The 19,011-nt window shown below is 35.7% G+C and overlaps 1 protein-coding gene across 12 annotated transcripts in view; it reads right to left on the reverse strand.

The window, feature by feature from the left end:
* CDIN1 (CDAN1 interacting nuclease 1) overlaps positions 1 to 19,011 on the reverse strand; it is a 1,267,257-nt gene that overhangs the window by 92,735 nt on the left and 1,155,511 nt on the right. For all 12 annotated transcript variants that reach the window (XM_074394131.1, XM_074394127.1, XM_074394128.1 and 9 more), the window contains 2 exons: positions 15,666 to 15,731; positions 15,002 to 15,107 (listed from right to left, as the gene is read on the reverse strand). In XM_074394131.1, the coding sequence (XP_074250232.1) occupies positions 15,002 to 15,107; positions 15,666 to 15,731 (172 nt within the window). The remainder of the gene's footprint in view (positions 1 to 15,001; positions 15,108 to 15,665; positions 15,732 to 19,011) is intronic.

Consider the following 19,011-nt stretch of genomic DNA (forward strand, 5'->3'; position numbering starts at 1 on the left):
TAGTTCCCAGTGACATGACACCATTTGAAATGGTGGAAAAAATGAAAGAGAAATGATTCAAACAAAGATATATGATGTCTAGGGTGTTATTGAGAAGTACAATGATTTATGTAAAACAGGTGAGTTAAAACAAATACTTCAAAATTTCAGTCCTAATTTTGGGTATGCCATTAAAATACTTACCTTGGACAAAAGTATCTTAATTTCATTTAGTAGACAATTATCCCATTTGGAAACAATACAACTAAAATACTTAAATACTCTTTCTTCCAATATTATGACAAATATGTAAAACTTTACACACTTTGCAAAGTGCAATCTAAATGCTTGGAGAATATTATTGTGCTGATTTTATATTTACTAGCTGTGGAGACAGCATAAAAATCTATCTGAATAGCTGCTTCTCATTAAAAAGAGTAGTTTTAAAAAGCATTCACATTATTACTTTTATATTTATAGAAATTCATTAATAGTACACATTTTTCTTCCCATCTCCATGCCATCATGATACTAAATTAAAAAATTATATGGATAACCAGTCAAAGCCCCACTTCATAGTATATAAATCTAACATAGAACATCAATTCATACATGACAGAAAATTCTCTTGACAGTTCTCATGTCTCCACCTAACACTTCAGCCTTTTAACACATTATGGACCCAGGAGATAATTACTTCAACTTAACTAGAATTTACCTTTATGTACTTTAATCTTGCACTTCAGAGGTAATCCTCAAACTCTGGAATGCCAATAAATTGGTTTATATCAAAAAGACAGACTATAAAACATAAGGAGCATACAGACCTCCTCATCTGTTTAGTTTTTCTCTTTGCAGCTATTAACAATCTCCATTCACATTTGTCATTTTGAAAAACTAATTTAATTTTTTAATTAAAAGCATTAATAGTTCCAAGTAAGGGTTTCAGCTTGATGGTAACTGGAGAAAAAAAAAAAAAAGGCTGGGGAAATGTAAAAAGCAATCATTTATATCTGTTTAAATTATTTATTATTTCTGTAATAAAGGCAGCACTTTCGCGTTTGAGGAGTATGTTTATCTGTGAAGGAGAAGGAAGGCAAGGAGAGAAATGCAACGAGTGTCAGGTATCCTGACCAAATCTGAGTTCCTCAGTGTTGCAGGAAGGTCAGAGCATTTCAGCATTGTACTGGTGTGTCAAAATACGTAAACAAACCATCACAGTGCAGGAAGAAGAATGACCTTTCAGTTCTTCATGTTTGGGCTGCCGATGGAGCTTCGGACGTGGGGTATGCATGAATGGTTTTCCTAGCTGCTTGACAAATGCAACTCCCAAGGTTTCTTTCAAGTGTGATTGTTAAAAGCCCTAGGTTCACACATTTTGGTACAATTTTCTAAACCCACATAACTCATGGTGCAAGCAGATGTGAGGTTAACTATCAATACCCTGAATAATCAGATTCAGTGCAGCCAGTCTAAAATTACTTTACAAATGTTCAAATGCAAGAGATGCAGGGTGGGAGTCAGTACAATTAGAAATCATTTAATTTGCTCTTAAGAGTCATAATTATTGTTAATCAGTTCTCTAAACTTTGTGATGTCACATCACAATTGTCTTCTTTCCCTATTTATAAGAGGGATTTGTTTATTCTCTTTCTCTGAGAAAAATCACTTAATCTCTTTCTACCATGAATGATCCCCAAATCAAACTATCTCTGATCCATCACTCAGATTCTTATCCCACAGTCCAGTTGCCTTTAGACATCTCTAAACATTCCAAATGAAGTTATTGCTAACCCTGCATTATTTTCTATTCCCAATTCTTTAATAGCATCAATATTTCACCACCAATATTAAAATTTCAAAGTTATTTCTGCTCTAAACCACTTAATACAACATAACTTTTGCTGATGTATTGAATTTTGGCATTACTTGACAAATTTTGTTAATTCTGTCTCTATATAATCTCTGTAAGTCTATATGGTTCCCTTCCATTTCCACTGGTACCACTGTAATTTGGGAATTAATGGATTATTTCAATCTGGATGACTAGCAGCAATAGTGTCCCTATTTCTCCATTCTTGTTTCTATCCAATTGAAGCACTGCTACCAGAATAATCCATCCTAAAGTTACGTCCCAATCATGTCACTCTTCTATCCAAAAAACTCCATTGGCTTTCCAGTTCTGTGACCTTGATTTGGGCACCTAAACTCTTTATAGCTCAACTTTCTCCTAAGAAATGGAGATAAAATACTAGCCTTTACCTCATAAGATTGTTATGTGGATTAGAGTGGAAAATACATGTAAGCACTTAAACCAATGCCTTGAACATAACTGGTGCTCAATATTAGGTATTATTATGATCTATGTACATGGCTGTTTCCCTATTAGTTTAAAGGCAAGATTAAGTTTTGCTTACTTTTGTATACTCTGAAATATATAATCTGCTATTTCTACATAGAAGTAACTTATTAAGCATCAGCTGAATTTAACTGTATATCTACGCCACTACTGATGGGCCGGTTTGCTAGAACTTGTTGCATTAGGAATACAGCAAGCCAGGCATGTTGGCCTGTGCCTCTAGTCCCAGCACTAGGGGAGACAGAGGTGGGAGGATCGCCTGAGACCAGGAGTTCAAGGTCGCAGTGAGCTATGAGGGCACCACTGAATTCTAGCCTGTGTGACAAAGTGAAGCCTTGTCTCTAAAATAAATAAATAAATGGAATACGAAGTGGTGAAAATACTCATTTCACATTAAACTGATTAAAGGTAACAGGAGCTGGTCAAATATTTTGATCTAATGTTGAGTTTAGCATTGCTTTACGTACCTACCATTAGCACAAAACCAATGACTTCATTTTTAATACCTTCTTAATCAATATGGAGTACTCTTAAAAAGTATCTCAGCTGGTCACCAAAGATGACTAAGAGAGCCTCCCGATTTATATAAATTGAGCTTTATGAATCCTAAAAAAAAAAATCCTCTTTACTAAATAAATTAAAAAAAAATTGGCTTTAATTTTTAACTTATGATCACTTGGAATGAAATACCAGGAATGCTGTGAGACTAAATTTAAAATGGGAGGTGGTGGTAATGGTTAGCAAGCTGCCAGCAACAAATGGGAAGGAAACAGTAAAAGGGAACCTATAAAGAGAAGCAGGAGGGGTTAACAAGACAATTTGCTGGTACACTCCTGTGTGAAAAAAGAAGGTGACCAAGACACAAGAAATATCTCAATGGCAGGGATTCAGACAGAAAAGGAAGAAAACCAAAATGATGGAATTCACACAAATCTTAAGGGTACACTGGAAGAATATAAGGGAGAGAGAGAGAAAAAAAAGCCACAAGTGAATGTAATTGACTTGTGTTAATGAATAAAGGGAATTCACAGGAGAAATTTACTTTTTATAAAAATTTGACTGCCAGAATCAATTAGATATTAGAATGAAAGAATGTTTACCACTGCCATTACGTATCCATGAAGATTTCTGTTTTATGAGAAGAGTATGAGACACGTAAATTGCATTCCTGACTCATTTTCCACATTCCACATACGTGAGAGGGAATGAGCACAGGCAAACCAGGGCAACGTAGCCTCATCGCTTACACATCATCCATTCCAGGAGATGCTGAATGATAACAAATAGCAGAAGATGCTGGCAGAAGAAAGAAAAAGCACAGGTGCTGTGAACAGGGCTCTGGGTCTCACCAAAATATGGCCTGCTTTATTTTAGTCCAAGAGGCATAAGAAGCCCTGAGTGCTACCAATAGATAACCAAAGAAAGCCACTCACTTTCTAACAACCATATGCTTATTATAATCCTTGGCCTTGAACATATCAAAGACTTCCCTTTTGCTGGGCATAAAGTTGTAACTAAAAAATCCCATTCCAACTCTCAGAAGCCTGCGGGAAAGAGAGGTAGAATATATAGATATCTGAGAGACAGCGAGAGACAGATCTCAAAAGGAAGTAACCTGAAGGATTGCACAGTACTCTCTCTATGCTTACGAGAATTTGTTCCCGATGACGATGAAGTCTGTAAATTAAATGGATTTAACAAAGATACAAAGGTTAAGATTACGAGGTTAATTTTAAACAAGACAAATGGGTTTAAACAAATCTATTAAACCATGTGTTAAAATTGTAATTGAAAGTCTCCTACTTGGAACCAAGTTAGGGTAACAAAGACTGGATTAGCCCTCTGTTCAAAGTTGGAAAACAAACAAAATAGATGACATAACAGTTTCTAAACACTAGACATCAAGCAATGGAGAACTGTAATCCCAGAGTGATGGGATTAGAAAGAGCGAGCCATTTGATTGGCCCAGCTTAATAGAGTTTCCAAGTTGTGATGTCCAAAGGGTGAGCCCAGGAGAGGCCCAGCAGTCTCCCTGAGTTGAGGAATTGTAGCTAGAAGAGTGGGAAAGCCAAAGCAACTAGAATTTAAAGGCACAATACCAGCAGGAGAAAGCCGCCTGCAGAGAGAGAGAATTCCAGAGACCTAAGCAGATCTCCCTCAAGTATTCAGAAGAATACTGGTAAGTGCATATATGTAAAGCTCTAGAAAACCAGAATGACATTACCAACCAGTTTGACCTAATTGACATTTATAAGGCACTCCACTGAACAAAAGTGGAATAAAGTTTCAAGTGTACACTGAAAATTTACAGAGATAACCAAAGTCTAAACCAGAAAATAAATTTCTCAACATTTAAGAATTCAAATTTGTTATCTGATCTCAATGGAATTAAATTAGAAACCAAACAGAAAGATATCTGAAAATTTCTCAAATATTTCAAAACAAAACAACATACTGCAAAATAAGTGTGAGTCAAAGAAGAAATCAAAAGTAGAAAGTATGTGGAACCAAATAAAAATGAAAATGCAATACCTGCCAGATGCAGCCACAACAGTGCTCAGAAGTACATTTATTGCACTAAAATGTCTATATTGGAAAAAAAAAAAGAATGAATTAAAATCAACAACTTCAGTTTTTCACCCTAGGAAACTAGAAAAAGAAAGGCAAACTAAACAGAAACTAACATAAAGAAAGAAAATAATATATGAAAGAGAAAAAAAAATCAATAGTTTTTAAAAAAACAAAAAAATTTGGTTCTTTCAGAAGAACAATAAAATTGACAAACCTCTAGGCAGATTGATCTGGAAAAGAAGACACAATTATCAATATCAGGAATGAGAAAGGTGACATCACATCTCTACAGATATTAAAAGATAGAAAGGGAATATTTTCAACAAGCATATGTCAAAACAGTCTGCAACTTAGATTAAATGAACAGACACTTTGAAAAGACTCAAAGTGCCAAAGCCTACTCAAGAACAAAAAGACATAACCTGTATCTCTTATAACTACTAAGAAAGTGATTTTGTAGTTAAAAACCTTATAATAAAAACATACCATAGACCCAGAGGCTTTGAATGGGGAATCCCACCAAAAAGTTAAGGAAGAAATAATGGACATTTTGTGCAAACCTTTCTCAACTCATACTAAGAGGGCGGCCTTATGCTAATACCAATACCAGATAAATATTTTAGAAGGAAAATTAAAACATAAATCTGTATCACTCATAAACACAGATACAAAAATTCTTAACAAATTTTAACAAATCGAATCCAGCAAAATATAAAAAGTGTATTACTTGAGAATCAAATGAAGTTTACCTCAGGAAAGCAAGGTTGGTATAACATCAAAAAGTCAATCACTATAATTCACTATATTGACTGACTAAGAAACCTATGTGATCATTGTAATAGATGAAGAAATAGCATTTGACAAAAATTCAACACCAATTTTTGATAAAAACTTGCAGCAAACTAAGACTAGTAGGTAGTTTCTTCAACTTGATAAAGGGCATCTACAAAAACCTATAGCTAACATCATTCTTTTATATTATTTCAGAGACAGAATCTTACTCTACTGCCCAGGTTAGTGTGCGGTGGCATGATCAGAGCTCACTGCAGCCTTGAATTCCTGGTTTCAAGTGATCCTCCCATCTCAGGCTTCCGAGTAGCTGGGACTACAGGTGGGTGCCACCACGCCTGGCTAAGTTTTTATTTTTTTTTAAATAGGAACAGGGTCTCACTATGTTACGGTCTAGAGCCTCTGGCCTCAAAAGAGTCGCCTGCATTGGTCTCCCAAAGTGCTAGGATTAGAGTCATAAGCCACTTGTGCTTACCCCTAACATCATTCTTAATGGTGAAAGATCTAAAATTCTCTAAGATCAGCAGCAAGGCAACAATGTCCATTCTTACCATTCACTTTCATATGAGGCAAAAGATTAAAAGAAAAAAAAAGCATACTAATTGAAAATGAAGTAAAATGGTCTTTGCAAATAACATAGTTGTCTATGTAGAAAATCCGATCACATCTACCAATAAGGTAAACTATTAATAAATGGGTTTTATAAGGTTGCAGAATAGAAAATCAATATACAAAATCAATTACATGTCTCTATAGTAGCAATGAACAGATGGAAACAAAACTATCATTACTAATATTATTAAGAACTTTAAAATGCTTACATAGCCATCAATCAATCAATACTTAGATATCAATCTGCCAAAAAATGTGAGATCTGTGCACGGAAAAACTACAGAACAATTTCTGAGAAAAATGTTAAATGAACCAAATAAATGGAGAGATGCCAGGTTCATGGATCAGAAGATTCAATATTATTAAGATATCAATTCTTCCCAAACTGATCTGTAAATTCGGTGTAATCCCAACCTAAATCTCAGCAGGCTTTTATAGAAATTAACATGCTGACTCTAAAATTCACATGGTAAAAAAAGACCTTAAATAGCAAAAAATAACTTTGAAAAGAATAACAAAATTGGGGGACCTACTATCTGTTTTCAAAATTATAATGTTACAGTCATCGAAACAGTGTTAAATTGGTACAGACAAACTGATGATGGAACAGATAGAGAATTCAGAAAGAGAACCGCATATACATGAACAACTGATTTTTGACAAATGTATAAAGACAATTTAGAGGGAGAAAAAAGAGTCTTCTCAAAAAAGTGTTCTAGAACCATTTCTGTATGCAAGAAACTTATATACAGAATACTAAAACATAAAATAAAAATGTCCTACCAAAACTCAGTAAGAAAGAAACGCAATTAAATAATGAATCAAGTATTTCAAGAGAAACTTTCCCAGAGAAAATAGGTAACAAACCTATGAAAAGATGCGCAATATATCAGGAGAGAAATGCAAATTAAAAATCACATTAATACATTTTTACACAACTATTAGAAAGCCCTGAGTTAAAAAGACTGACCATACTAAGTGATGAGGAAGATGGCAAGCAGCTGCAACTATCATAAGCTACTGATGGGAATATAATGGTATAACCACGTCAGAAAAGAGTTTCATCGTTTTGTAAAAATGTAAAAATATACCTACTGTATGTCCCAATCATTTCATTCCTAGGTATTTACCCAAGAGTAATGAAATCATGTGAATATTTTATAAAACTGTTCCTATCAGCTTTATTAGCAATAGCCAGAACTAAAAATAAGCCAAATGTCCATCAACAGGTGAATGGATAAACAGTGGAACAGCCATGCAACTGAATGCCTCTCAGCAATAAAATGATGAACTATTGATACATCCAACAACATATATTATCCTGAAATAATTGTGCTGAGTAAAAAAAGCTAGACAAAAAAAGTACATGCTACATGGTTCTATTTACATAAAACAGTTGAAGCAGCAAACTGATCAATAGTCACCGAAAGCATATCAGTGGTTACAGGGGTACAGGGAGAACTGAAGGGATTAAGAAGGTGGATTATAAAGGGGCACCAAGAAACCTTAGCGGGTGGCAGGCATGCTCACTATCTCTATGATGGTGATAGTATTATAGGTTTACACAAATCATTAAATTGTACTCTTTAAATATGAGTTTATTCTGTGTCAGTTATACCTCAATAAAACTGTTTTCTTAAAACATTCTTATTAAAATACTACCATAAAATATTTCAATTAAGAATAAAATATGAACTATGAACTCTATCTAAATAAAAAAAAAAAAAGTACATTTCTTAACAAACTTCTACAGTCCCCTTACCTTCTGAAGACAGAATGATCTTTAGACAATTCATTCTGATTTGGTAAGTCAGTTCCATTTACCAAAAAACCCTCCCAATCCTGTAGATTTCAAATCCAACAATTCAGAGGTTATTATATTCTGGGTATATGGGAGCATATAACAGGATTTTATATTGATTCTACAGATGAGTATTTTGAATACAGAATATAGGCTCTTGAAGAACAGACAACAAATGGCCCCTTTTCTCCAACCACGTGAAGGTGAGTATCTAAAACTTGTATGCTGGAGAGAATTTTAGTTTTAGCTTAACAAGCCCATTAACTGACAAAGTAGCTTCTTCCAGCGTATTTATCACCATGACAGACATAAAGCTGCCTGGTGGAGTGGAAAGAGCAGGTGTGGAGTTCACAAGAACACCTGGGTTCAAGCGCTGCCTCTGCATTTCACTGTTCAGTTCTCACTTTTAACCCCTCAAAGGCAGGGGCTGAGTCCCTACTGACTAACACAGTGCCTGTAAATGTTTGCTAACCTGAACCTGCATTTCTTTCTTTTTTTTTTTTTTTTGAGACAGAGTTTCGCTCTTGTTACCCAGGCTGGAGTGCAATGGCGCGATCTCGGCTCACCGCAACCTCCGCCTCCTGGGTTCAGGCATTTCTCCTGCCTCAGCCTCCTGAGTAGCTGGGATTACAGACACGCGCCACCATGCCCAGCTAATTTTTTGTATTTTTAGCAGAGACGGGGTTTCACCATGTTGACCAGGATGGTCTGGATCTCCTGACCTCGTGATCTACCTGCCTCGGCCTCCCAAAGTGCTGGGATTACAGGCTTGAGCCACTGAGCCCAGCCCTGCATTTCTTAATAAAGCAACTATGTCATCCAGTCTCTGTTTGGAAGCAGGTAAGCTAGGAACTCTAGGGCTAGTGAGCAAGTCAAGGCTAGGAAAAGAAGACAATGACTTCAATGCTGGATGCAGATTAACCTCATCATAATTTTCAAACAGATCAACGACAACAAAAAATCCCAGAGTCCAGGCCATACTGCACACCAATTAAAATAGTTCTCTAAGGGTAACGCCAATATCAATATTTTAAAAACAACTCCTATGTGATTTCACCACACAGTGAAGTTTGAGAATCACTGCCCTAGATTCCAAGCCTTTTTAGTATCAATGTTGACTGTGCTCCATTATTTTAGAATTAGCCTCAGACGTGGACTCTGTATTCCTGGGTTCCTGACACTCACTGTGCTCCTGACCTCACTTCCTATTGATAAACTCTCATTTGTTTTTCCCTTACCCTCTCTGGATGATCATAATGATGTGTTTCCATTCCTAGACTAGCCACTCAATCCTTTGCTTGTTGGTTTGGTTTGGGGTAACATTTCAGAGCTATACATGACTCAGATTAACTCTGTCATAGTGGGTGTCAACGAGAAGTCATCCTCTCAACAATTCTCTGGTCCCCTGGATTTGTGAAACTGGTCAATATGCCCCCCTTGTGAAAATCTTGCATATGCCTGAAAGGAGTAATCATTTAGATGTCTTTCTAGCCAGAGGAACTATAATTCATTGACATTTCCTTATGCATCTGTTTGCCTTCCCTTTAATCCTTTGATTTAAGTAATTCTAATTTCTCAGCAATTGTGTCCTTATTACAAACATCACTCTAAAGGCCTAAGATAACATGTCTAGTCTTTGCTCAGTTTTGTTAAAATCAATGAATAATGGCAGAAAATACGAATTCCTCACTTAGGAAAGTCTTGTTATTCACATTCCACATGTGAAAAAAATGATGCTTAACCATTATAACCACTTTGAGAAGTCATTTTTATAAAAGTACTATATATACAGAAAACAATTCTCTCATCCTGATCAAATATTTTGAGGTGACTGCAGCTAACAACAGTGTCAAGTATTTGTCTGGAACAAGGGGACATCAATATCTCACAACCAACTCAATTTTAAGAGAGGGAAAAGGCAAATGATCATATTTTACCTTTATTAAAGCCCTCTCCAGTGCATTTGCTAATTGCTAGTCAGTCTGTCACTTGTTGTCGCTACTTGATAGTATATGGCAGCAGTGCTGCTTCTGAGGCTGCTGTAATTGAAGGTTTGCAAGAGCTTCTATTGCTAAGGCACATACTCCAACTTACAACAGATGTGATCAGCCTTGTTTTTAACTAGACCAAAATAACTGGAAATCTGTGATTTAGCTAATTGCAGGGTTCCTGAAAGGATCTTAATACAGGAAAAACTTTGGCCATGCTCTGAAAAATACCTTCCTTAACTCTAACTGCTTGGCATTCCCATTCTAAATGCCTCTCCTTTCAAGCTATCACAAACCAGAGAAAGCAACTGCCAGACCATTGAGTAAATACTGATCTTTAAAAAATACTTAGAGGCAAGAACTAAAGTCAAATCAATTCTGTGGCAGAAGGTATTAGCTTAGCATTGCCTTCAGGAGAGTAGACTCTCTGGAGCCAAAGGTTCAAAAATCTGACAGATAGAACTCAGCTCTTAATCCTTTCTGTGGTACATAAATGTGATGAAGACCGTATTTCCTCTAGTGCTCATCACCCCTCCTATTCTAACAAGAGGACAAGAAGTGTCTTTGAAAGATATATGCACTTGCTTCCTTTAATATTGTCCTTTAGGGCCAATCAAGAGAGGGTCATGTCCTGTACTCAAGCTTTAGGTAACTCTGCTCTGGCCCCCATCTAGTTAGATCTGAATTCATGGAGTAAGGAGTTTATGGGGCCAAGGGAACATCCCCATCCTGTTCCCTCAACCACCCTCAAGGCCACACTCCATGTATCAGACCTCAGAACTTCCTGATATTATAGCCCTGAGACCACTCCCAGGCCTTGTATGGCCCTTTCTCTAAGGTCATTCACCTGAAAAAGAAGGCAGACTAACCAGGGCGTGCATCTCTGGCCTGAGAGCAGTGGTTTATGGGAATGTACATGGAGCTTGGATATGCAGGCTGGGGGTGAGCTTGACACCTTTCCAGGTGTAAGACAGAGCTAAGGGTGGGAAGAAAAGGAAGGCAGGGTAGGCAGTGGGACCACCTCTCCCTGTACTGACACAGGTAGCCTGGAAATCCAAGGAATCTAGGAATTCTGAACTTTCAGCTCTTCATGTAGAATAGAATATATTTTCTTTAATGTCTGTTAATTTAATATGAAACTTTATACATATTTAGACACATGGTATATAAGGCTCCATTGGTACTCTTCCTCCAGGCCCAGTTTCATGCATACCTTAAAGAAACTGGAGATAATCATCTGCTTAGAATTTTCAAGGTATTCATCGTCAAATATCAAATGAAAGAACTGTCTGAAGTTTTGGGAAAGCAACCTATCAACATAAGATTATAAATATTTATCTAAAAACCTTTATAAAATGCATTTGTCATTTTGTTCTCAGTTATTTTCTATTTTTAAAATTCCTTATGTTAAATACATTTATTTTATGAAATAGGACTGCAAAAGCCTATCCATTTGAAAAGTCTGTAAACGTTTTTCAGAAAAATTAGGCATTTTCCTCACTATCCTTAGAGTTGAATTCTCAAAGAAAAAAATTTGAAAATACTATGGCTAATGTCACAATGTCTGACACATTCCTCAACAGCTGACTCAAAACCTTATTACTGATGTCTGTCAGACATCAGTAAGTACACTCAATAAATATCTACTATCAACTACTATGTACCAAATTTTGCCCCATTTGTTCTGGCCAAAAAGCTTAGATTTCCTTTGGGAGAAGCAGAGAGGTATATTAACAAACTGCACTTCGGTTTTAAAGACATGTCTCTAATGAGAGCATGCCAGAATGTGACTGGAATGGCAGACGGAAGGGCTGAAACTTGCAGTCACAATTTCCATGTTCTTCATCAATGGTTGTTGGTCACTCTTCATGTGCTTTATAGCAAATGGCTCTTTCTCTGTCATTTAAGATCACTCAATCTTTTCATTCAAACTGACCCACTTTATCTCAAACCACCGAAAGAAAGGCCAAGGTGTCCTTCTTGCCTCTTTGAAAGACCACACGTTAGAGCCCATATATGTAATCTGACCTTAGACTGGTAGCACTGGTTTCTTTCTTTACTGGTCATGATCTCAGTATAAAAGCATACTTAGTCATAGAGGCCAAATTGTCAAAGAACTCACGTTCTGATTAGAGAAATAGGATGAGAAGACTTTGTGTGTGTTGATTTCATAAAGAAATATATTTCTGGTAGCCTTACACAATTTGGGGCTATTTTTATGGTCCAAATGCTTCTCAGATGCATTCTTTATCTCCTTTAACTCTGTAGAAGTAGAGACTACAGAGTTTTGAGGAGTTGTTTAACCAAGGTTCATACCTGGGACTTGGGATGGGAATATGCTTATAGGAAAGGCTGCTTACAGTCTTTACTCAACAGCTCTGATTTTGGGGAAGATGAGTGCATTGCAAAATTTAAATATTTTCAAGGTTAGTTAAGCTGAGTAAGGATATCAAGTTACCATAAAAGAAAACTTGTAGAAATGTTAATCTAAAAATTGATGGCTCTGTAGTTTTTTGTGTGGGAAACAGATTTACACAAAAGCATTAGTCTATAAATAGTAGTTGGACACTTATTATAAAATCTAATCTTTAATAGTAATCGAACACTCACTATAAAATCTAATCTTTAATCTGAAAATAGTGTGACAATTAGGTAACGTTAGTTTTTATACAAACTAGAGGTTTATCACACGAATAAAGAAAAGAGCCGAAATTCTAACCAACAACCTCCTGGAAAGGCTACCTAGAGTTGGGAGAGAATTTCTTCCAACTCTGAAGAACTTCAGAAGCTGCTAAAGTTATATGCTGAAGAAATTTAGCAATTGCTAAAGTGTGTAAGTTCTGTTGAGGCAAAATATGAGAAGAGAAAGATCCCATACATTCACAAATAGGGTAAGTACTCCTTCTGTCAAAATGCTCCGTTACCAATAAGCTTGTATCATTATCACACATCACAAATTTTATATACAAGTAAGAGTTCCATTTTAAACTTGAGTACTAAACGTTCCTTTTTGAAGTTGCATTTCTTGGCCTCTCTGCAGACATTTGGTAACATCAGTGACTCTTTTGACATTTACTCCTTAAATGATCTCGACCATTTAAAATCAAGGCTGGCATTCCCTTATCAAACATCATGTCCTAAATGAATTATGCTCACTTAGCCAGGATATATTCAAATAATGTGCTCAGGGAATGTAAATCAATAGCAGTCTAAGTAAAACATCACCAGAAGGGAAAAAGTAGAATGCAACAAAGTAATATAAAATCCAAAGAGAAATTGTATTAAATTATCTATCACTCAGACATCCTTCAGGCATGTCAATAATCCCTAAATTTGTCATCCAGTGACTAGACTATTTAATCAGCCTCTAAATGGTGAATGTTAAGTACACAGTAGGTACTCAATATATAGTTGAGTTGTTTTAGAATAAAGATAATTAAGTGGAATTTTTAAGTAAGCTCTCATATTTGGGATTCAATTTGTAACTGTTCCTTAGAAAAGATATGACCAGTACCAAAGCTGGGAAAATAGTCTAACTGCCTACTGACTTAGCTTATCAGTTTTTTTTAATCCTTTAGCAACCTAAACTTATGCAATTTGATTTTCTTGTCATTTCTTTCCCTATACTACCAAAATTGATGCTTTCTTTACTATTTCAAACTCATCATGAAATTGCTAAACATCTAAAATTCAATTTGCCACATTACTGCTAATTTGAATAATGGCTGAATAAAACACAGGAAACGCTGAAACAGCATTGATTTCTAAAACATTTTGCACTTTCCTCCTCCATCCCTGTAAAGTAAAGCTCGGATGCCACGCACAATTACACAAGAAAATCAAGAAAGCCATTACATTCAGCATTTTGTCATGATCATTGTTACCATGGCAAAAAGTGGGCTTAGTTTAGCACAGCTGCTACAGGCAAGGTCCACTGGCCTTTTGTAAAGCTGAGTAACAATATAATGCCAAATTTTGTAGCTGGTCGCTCTTTTTACCCTAGGACAAGACAATTACCCACAGACACTACAGTCTCATTCCTTAAGGATGTGAGCCAATGTCATTTTATTATTGTATTCTTAATGTTGGCCAGCAGTCAAGGAACATAGATAATCTAGGAAGTTTACCACCTGACACACTTCCTGTTCTAAGGGGGAAAACAATGTATTGTGTGAACACTTGGGACCGAAATAATAGAAAAAGCCAAAGTTTTGATGGTTGCATTGTAAATGACAATAGGGTTGTGTTGGAAATTACACAGATTTGGGAGTGAGAGAGAAATACAGACCCAGGATAACTAGCTCTACAGCATAAGCCTGGTTATCTGTAAACTGCAGATAAAACTAACTTCCCAAGCCTGTGTAGATAATCAGGAAAATCAGACCCTCCCACTCCTTTCTTAATGCTGAGATTTCCATGTCTTCTGGAACATTAAGACAAGTTGGTAGGTGAACTATTCTCTGTTGTTGGAAGCTATACTATTTCCATCTTTCACATCATTTGGATACTTTCCTCAGAGAGCTAAGGATAAGTTATTTTAAGGTCTGACAGTAAGCATAAATTTCATAGCAAAAGGATAAAAGTTCAGTGTCAATACTGTAATATACACTACATCTTATTATCCACATTTTAAGTGACACGAATATTACCATTGTAAAATGAATGAAAAATGGAATATATACTAATTTCGACCTTATGCAGAGATTTTTAGTTTTAAAAAAATGAAGCAACACTAGGAAAGCGGAGAAGTTTAAATGATCTGAAATGAATACATTAATCAAAACTCTGTATTTACTACAAACAAAGACTACTAGCATTTTTACCAGCTAAACAAAATATTTTTTTCTAATGAGATTTCAGCTGAGTATCGTTTATCTTAAGAGAAAAATAATGGGTCCTTACCTATTCCAGTAGCTCCAGAACTGGTCATGCAGGTAGGCGTGGTGGCTACATTCATCACCAAATGAGGCTTTGCTTTCAATCCAGTGAATTATGTGTCCTTCTACAGCTAAGGGACAAAGCATTACTAATATACGGAGAAGGGAAGGGAAGATTGAAAATTCTGAACTCTGCACGGGCTGCTCTATGCTTCACATTAATGAGCGCAGGCTTAGCCCTTACCATCATCTATAAATGTGATTACAAAACACACTGTATATGTTCATTACAAAGAACATTTATGTGACAATCATATCCCTTTGATTTTCATTATATTCTTCAAAACTCCTTTTTCTAGTTCTCAGACTGCCTGCATAACTCGACAAGTGACATGTCAAGCAGACCAAAATGAGTCTGGCTTTTCAACAGACCTATGTTTAAGGAATTTGAAATTTAGAGAAATACGTTGAAAATGACAACCAAAATATCTTTAGAAAACACATTTTCCCAATATATGCAAAAGATTTTAAGACAGAATTCCTTTGAACCTCTCATTTTCTGCCTTTTAAAAATATTTTCGAACTATTCACCCATTTACAGTATTATAAAGCTGATATTAACATAAAATTATTTAAAATTACACCCCTTTTCTCTAAAAACAAATGCATAACAGAGTTGAAGAACTTACCAACTGGTACTTGTAAAATAAAGTCTGGTGTTTTGTCATAACCCTTTGCACGGAGCTGATCTTCATCTACAAGAAGAACAAAGGCAATTTACTTAAAACACTACTCAATTAACAAGACAGGAATATATTTGTTTTATTTCTTAAATATGTATAAAAATTACTACTGCAGTCACACATATCTTTCTTATGCATGCAGTGCTATGTCAGAATAAATGAACTTCCTTAACAACCCTGAAGAGTAAATATGCTTCAGATATGCCTCTTTCATTATTTTTTCTGCATTTTTGTTATGACAAACATCTCTAGTTCAACGTGTCACACACTACCTTTTTTTGTAATTTAAAATACTCCAGATAAAGTAATATGCTTACTGATTTTTTTTAAAGGTTTGCACCACTGTGAAAATCACATATGTTATCAGCCAATATTGACAACTTTATAATAAAGGCACAAGCACAGTGGCCTTTGCAATTATGGAAAAATGGTTTCAATAAAAAAAATTAAGAAAGAAACTATTCCTACACCCCAGAAAGAGACAAGGACAATGAGATCACCATAAAGAATGAGTTATCCTGCTTAATTTCTCTGGTAGCTATTGTTTCTGGCATTTACCTGAGTTTTATAACTATGTAATTCTGAAAAGCAAACAGGCTTTAAGATTTTTTTTTTCTTTCCCTAAGTCTGTTTGATTTCTTGGTCCCTTGTAAATATCAATGATCTATTCAGAAGGAAAAAAGGCAGGAAAATAGGAAGCTGGACAAAGTTGGAAAAAACTAGGAAGGTGCTTGTTTAAAAAAAAAAAAAATCTCCAATATTTTCTAAATGCTGTCCTTGACTTCTAATGGCATTACAATGTGATTTCTGAAATGGGGAGTTCTCCATTAGATTTTGGAGTGACCTGGTCATTCAATTCCAGACATGGCTTTCTGTCTTCACCCAACCTCAACTAATGGCCCAACCAAGTAACAAGGAAGGCTGTGTGGTCTCTTAACACCTACTGGGCTGTTGACATTGTCATGCATCCCATTCGCCTTCCTGCATCACCTTTGATTAAAATTAATGGCCCATTCCCAGTGTTGGGTAGCTTATTTCCAAACCATTTGTCAGCCCAAGACAGTGGTTTCATGGCCAATGTTCAGAAACTCTGTTTTAGAACACTGTTGTGCACATCTTGAAAGGTCAGCATTTTAAATGTAAATAACCTTTTAATGACAAGACACATATTTAAAGTAGACATTTAAGTTAAATCTTGTTAAAAATCAATATCCTTAAACTGTCTAGATTTTGAAGGACTGGTGCCACTATTCAAACCAATCTCACCTCCTTAAAATATAAGAAATCTCAAGTTAACTATCGAGATAACGAAATACAAATTAAAATAATATGACTTTAAAAATAAGAGAATTTGGAAAGTGGGCTGTAGATGAACAAGACTGGACAAGTTTCTGTCCTCTATACTCTGACCACAATGAGAATATTTAATAGAAAAGGCATTTATTAAAAAATCAACTCCAGTGCCTTGAGCTGATGTTTCAGTTAGCTGATGAACAATTTTAAAAGCTATGGCGACATTAAAAAAGATAGATTAATATTTCATTAAAACTATCCTAGCTTCATCAACCTTAGCAGATGTTAAAATCTGTTTCAGAAAGAAAAATGATTAGGTTTCTGATAACAGTACAAAACAAAATTTGAAAGGTCACCAAGCAATCCAAATGTACTCATTAAAATCCCTTTAAAAGACAGATGCTGCACTCCTGTTCACTGCACCAAAATTACTAGCATTGTATCTGTGCTTTAAACTAGATGACTGACTTAATATGAAGATTAAAAATCCCAAACCCCAAAACCTGAACATAAAACACAAAGTGTGGCTGGGGACCCTTTGCATCTTTTTGTGGTAAACTTCAACAAACTACAACTGGCTCACTCTGTTTTTCTCTCTCTCACATACACACACCCGTCTCTCTTTTTCCTTCCCTCTCACTCTTTCTCTCTCAACGTGATGCTGATTCAATAACAACTGTACTCAAAGGATAGCATCTGGAAGTCTGTGTCACCAGTGGTGATATTAGACTTTTATTTTTGATAATAAAGAGGTTATCCCCAACATCTGAAATACTATGTACTGGGTATCTTCTCCTTCATTTACTAAACTGTCATTGCACTATTTCTTGTTTCAGCTGTTGGCTTGCTTCCTTCATCTTAGATCTAAGAAAGAATGAGGTAACAACTTGGCAAAGTTCAGAAGAAATGATGGTACCAGGGTAGGAAGCAGCATTTAGGAGCGAGTGATGTTATTCACCTGTTCTAAGCCCCAGAACACTTAATGTCCCCAAAAGATAACTAAGTAAAATACATGTGCATGTTTAACAGTATCCACGCCTTTACAAAGCCTATCTAGACTGACAATAATTTTCTTTCTTAATTTAATTCCCTACATATCAACAAGGCCCAAAGGCACCAAACAGGCTCAAAGTTCAAGGTTTTATGGGATTAACTCTCATTGTTATCTTTCATCCTTGGTCCCAACAGTCTGTTCTACATGTTCATCTGGGGTTCATCTCAATTGTAATTGTAAAAAAGACAGCATCTCTTTCCTTAATACTGATGTGAAAATTCTTCTTTGATGTCAAGTTTTTTTTAAGATGAAGTCTCGCTCTATTGCCCAGGCTGGAGTGCAGTGGCACGATCTCAGCTCACTGCAACCTCCATCTCCTGGGTTCAAGCAATTCTTCTGCCTCAGCCTCCCAAGTAGCTGGGATTACAGGTGCATGCCACCATGCATGGCTAATTTTTGTATTTTTAGTAGAGACTGGGTTTCCCCAAGTTGGCCAAGCTGGTCTTGAACTTCTGACCTCAAATGATCCGCCTGCTTTGGCCTCCCAAATTGCTGGGATTATAGGCGTGAACCACCATGCCTGGCCTCAAGTATTTTAAACAACACTGGAACTATCCACTCCTTAACATTTTAGTAGAATTCCCCCCACAAAACCCAATCTGTGCCTGGTCCCATTGTTGGGCAACTCTTTTTTTTTTTTTTTTTTTTTTTTTTGGCTACTGATCTGTTGATATATATTATTTATCTCTTTTATAGTCCATTTTACAATTTACGTTTTCCTTATAATACTTTGCATATATTTGAGCCAAGTAGTTACTTATGATTCTTTGAATTTTCTAAGTGAAAATTAAATGTTTAAGTAATGTACAGTTTCTTCAAGTTTCACTGTTTCTTCAACAGTGATATAAGCTGTTTTCTTCAAGAAAAAAATGATAAAGATTAAAAACAAAACAATAATAATAATATTAATGAGAATGAAAAAAGGTAATGGCAATAATATAAAAT

Source organism: Saimiri boliviensis, chromosome 2 (assembly GCF_048565385.1).
Source record: "Saimiri boliviensis isolate mSaiBol1 chromosome 2, mSaiBol1.pri, whole genome shotgun sequence".
Taxonomy (NCBI): Eukaryota; Metazoa; Chordata; class Mammalia; order Primates; family Cebidae; genus Saimiri; species Saimiri boliviensis.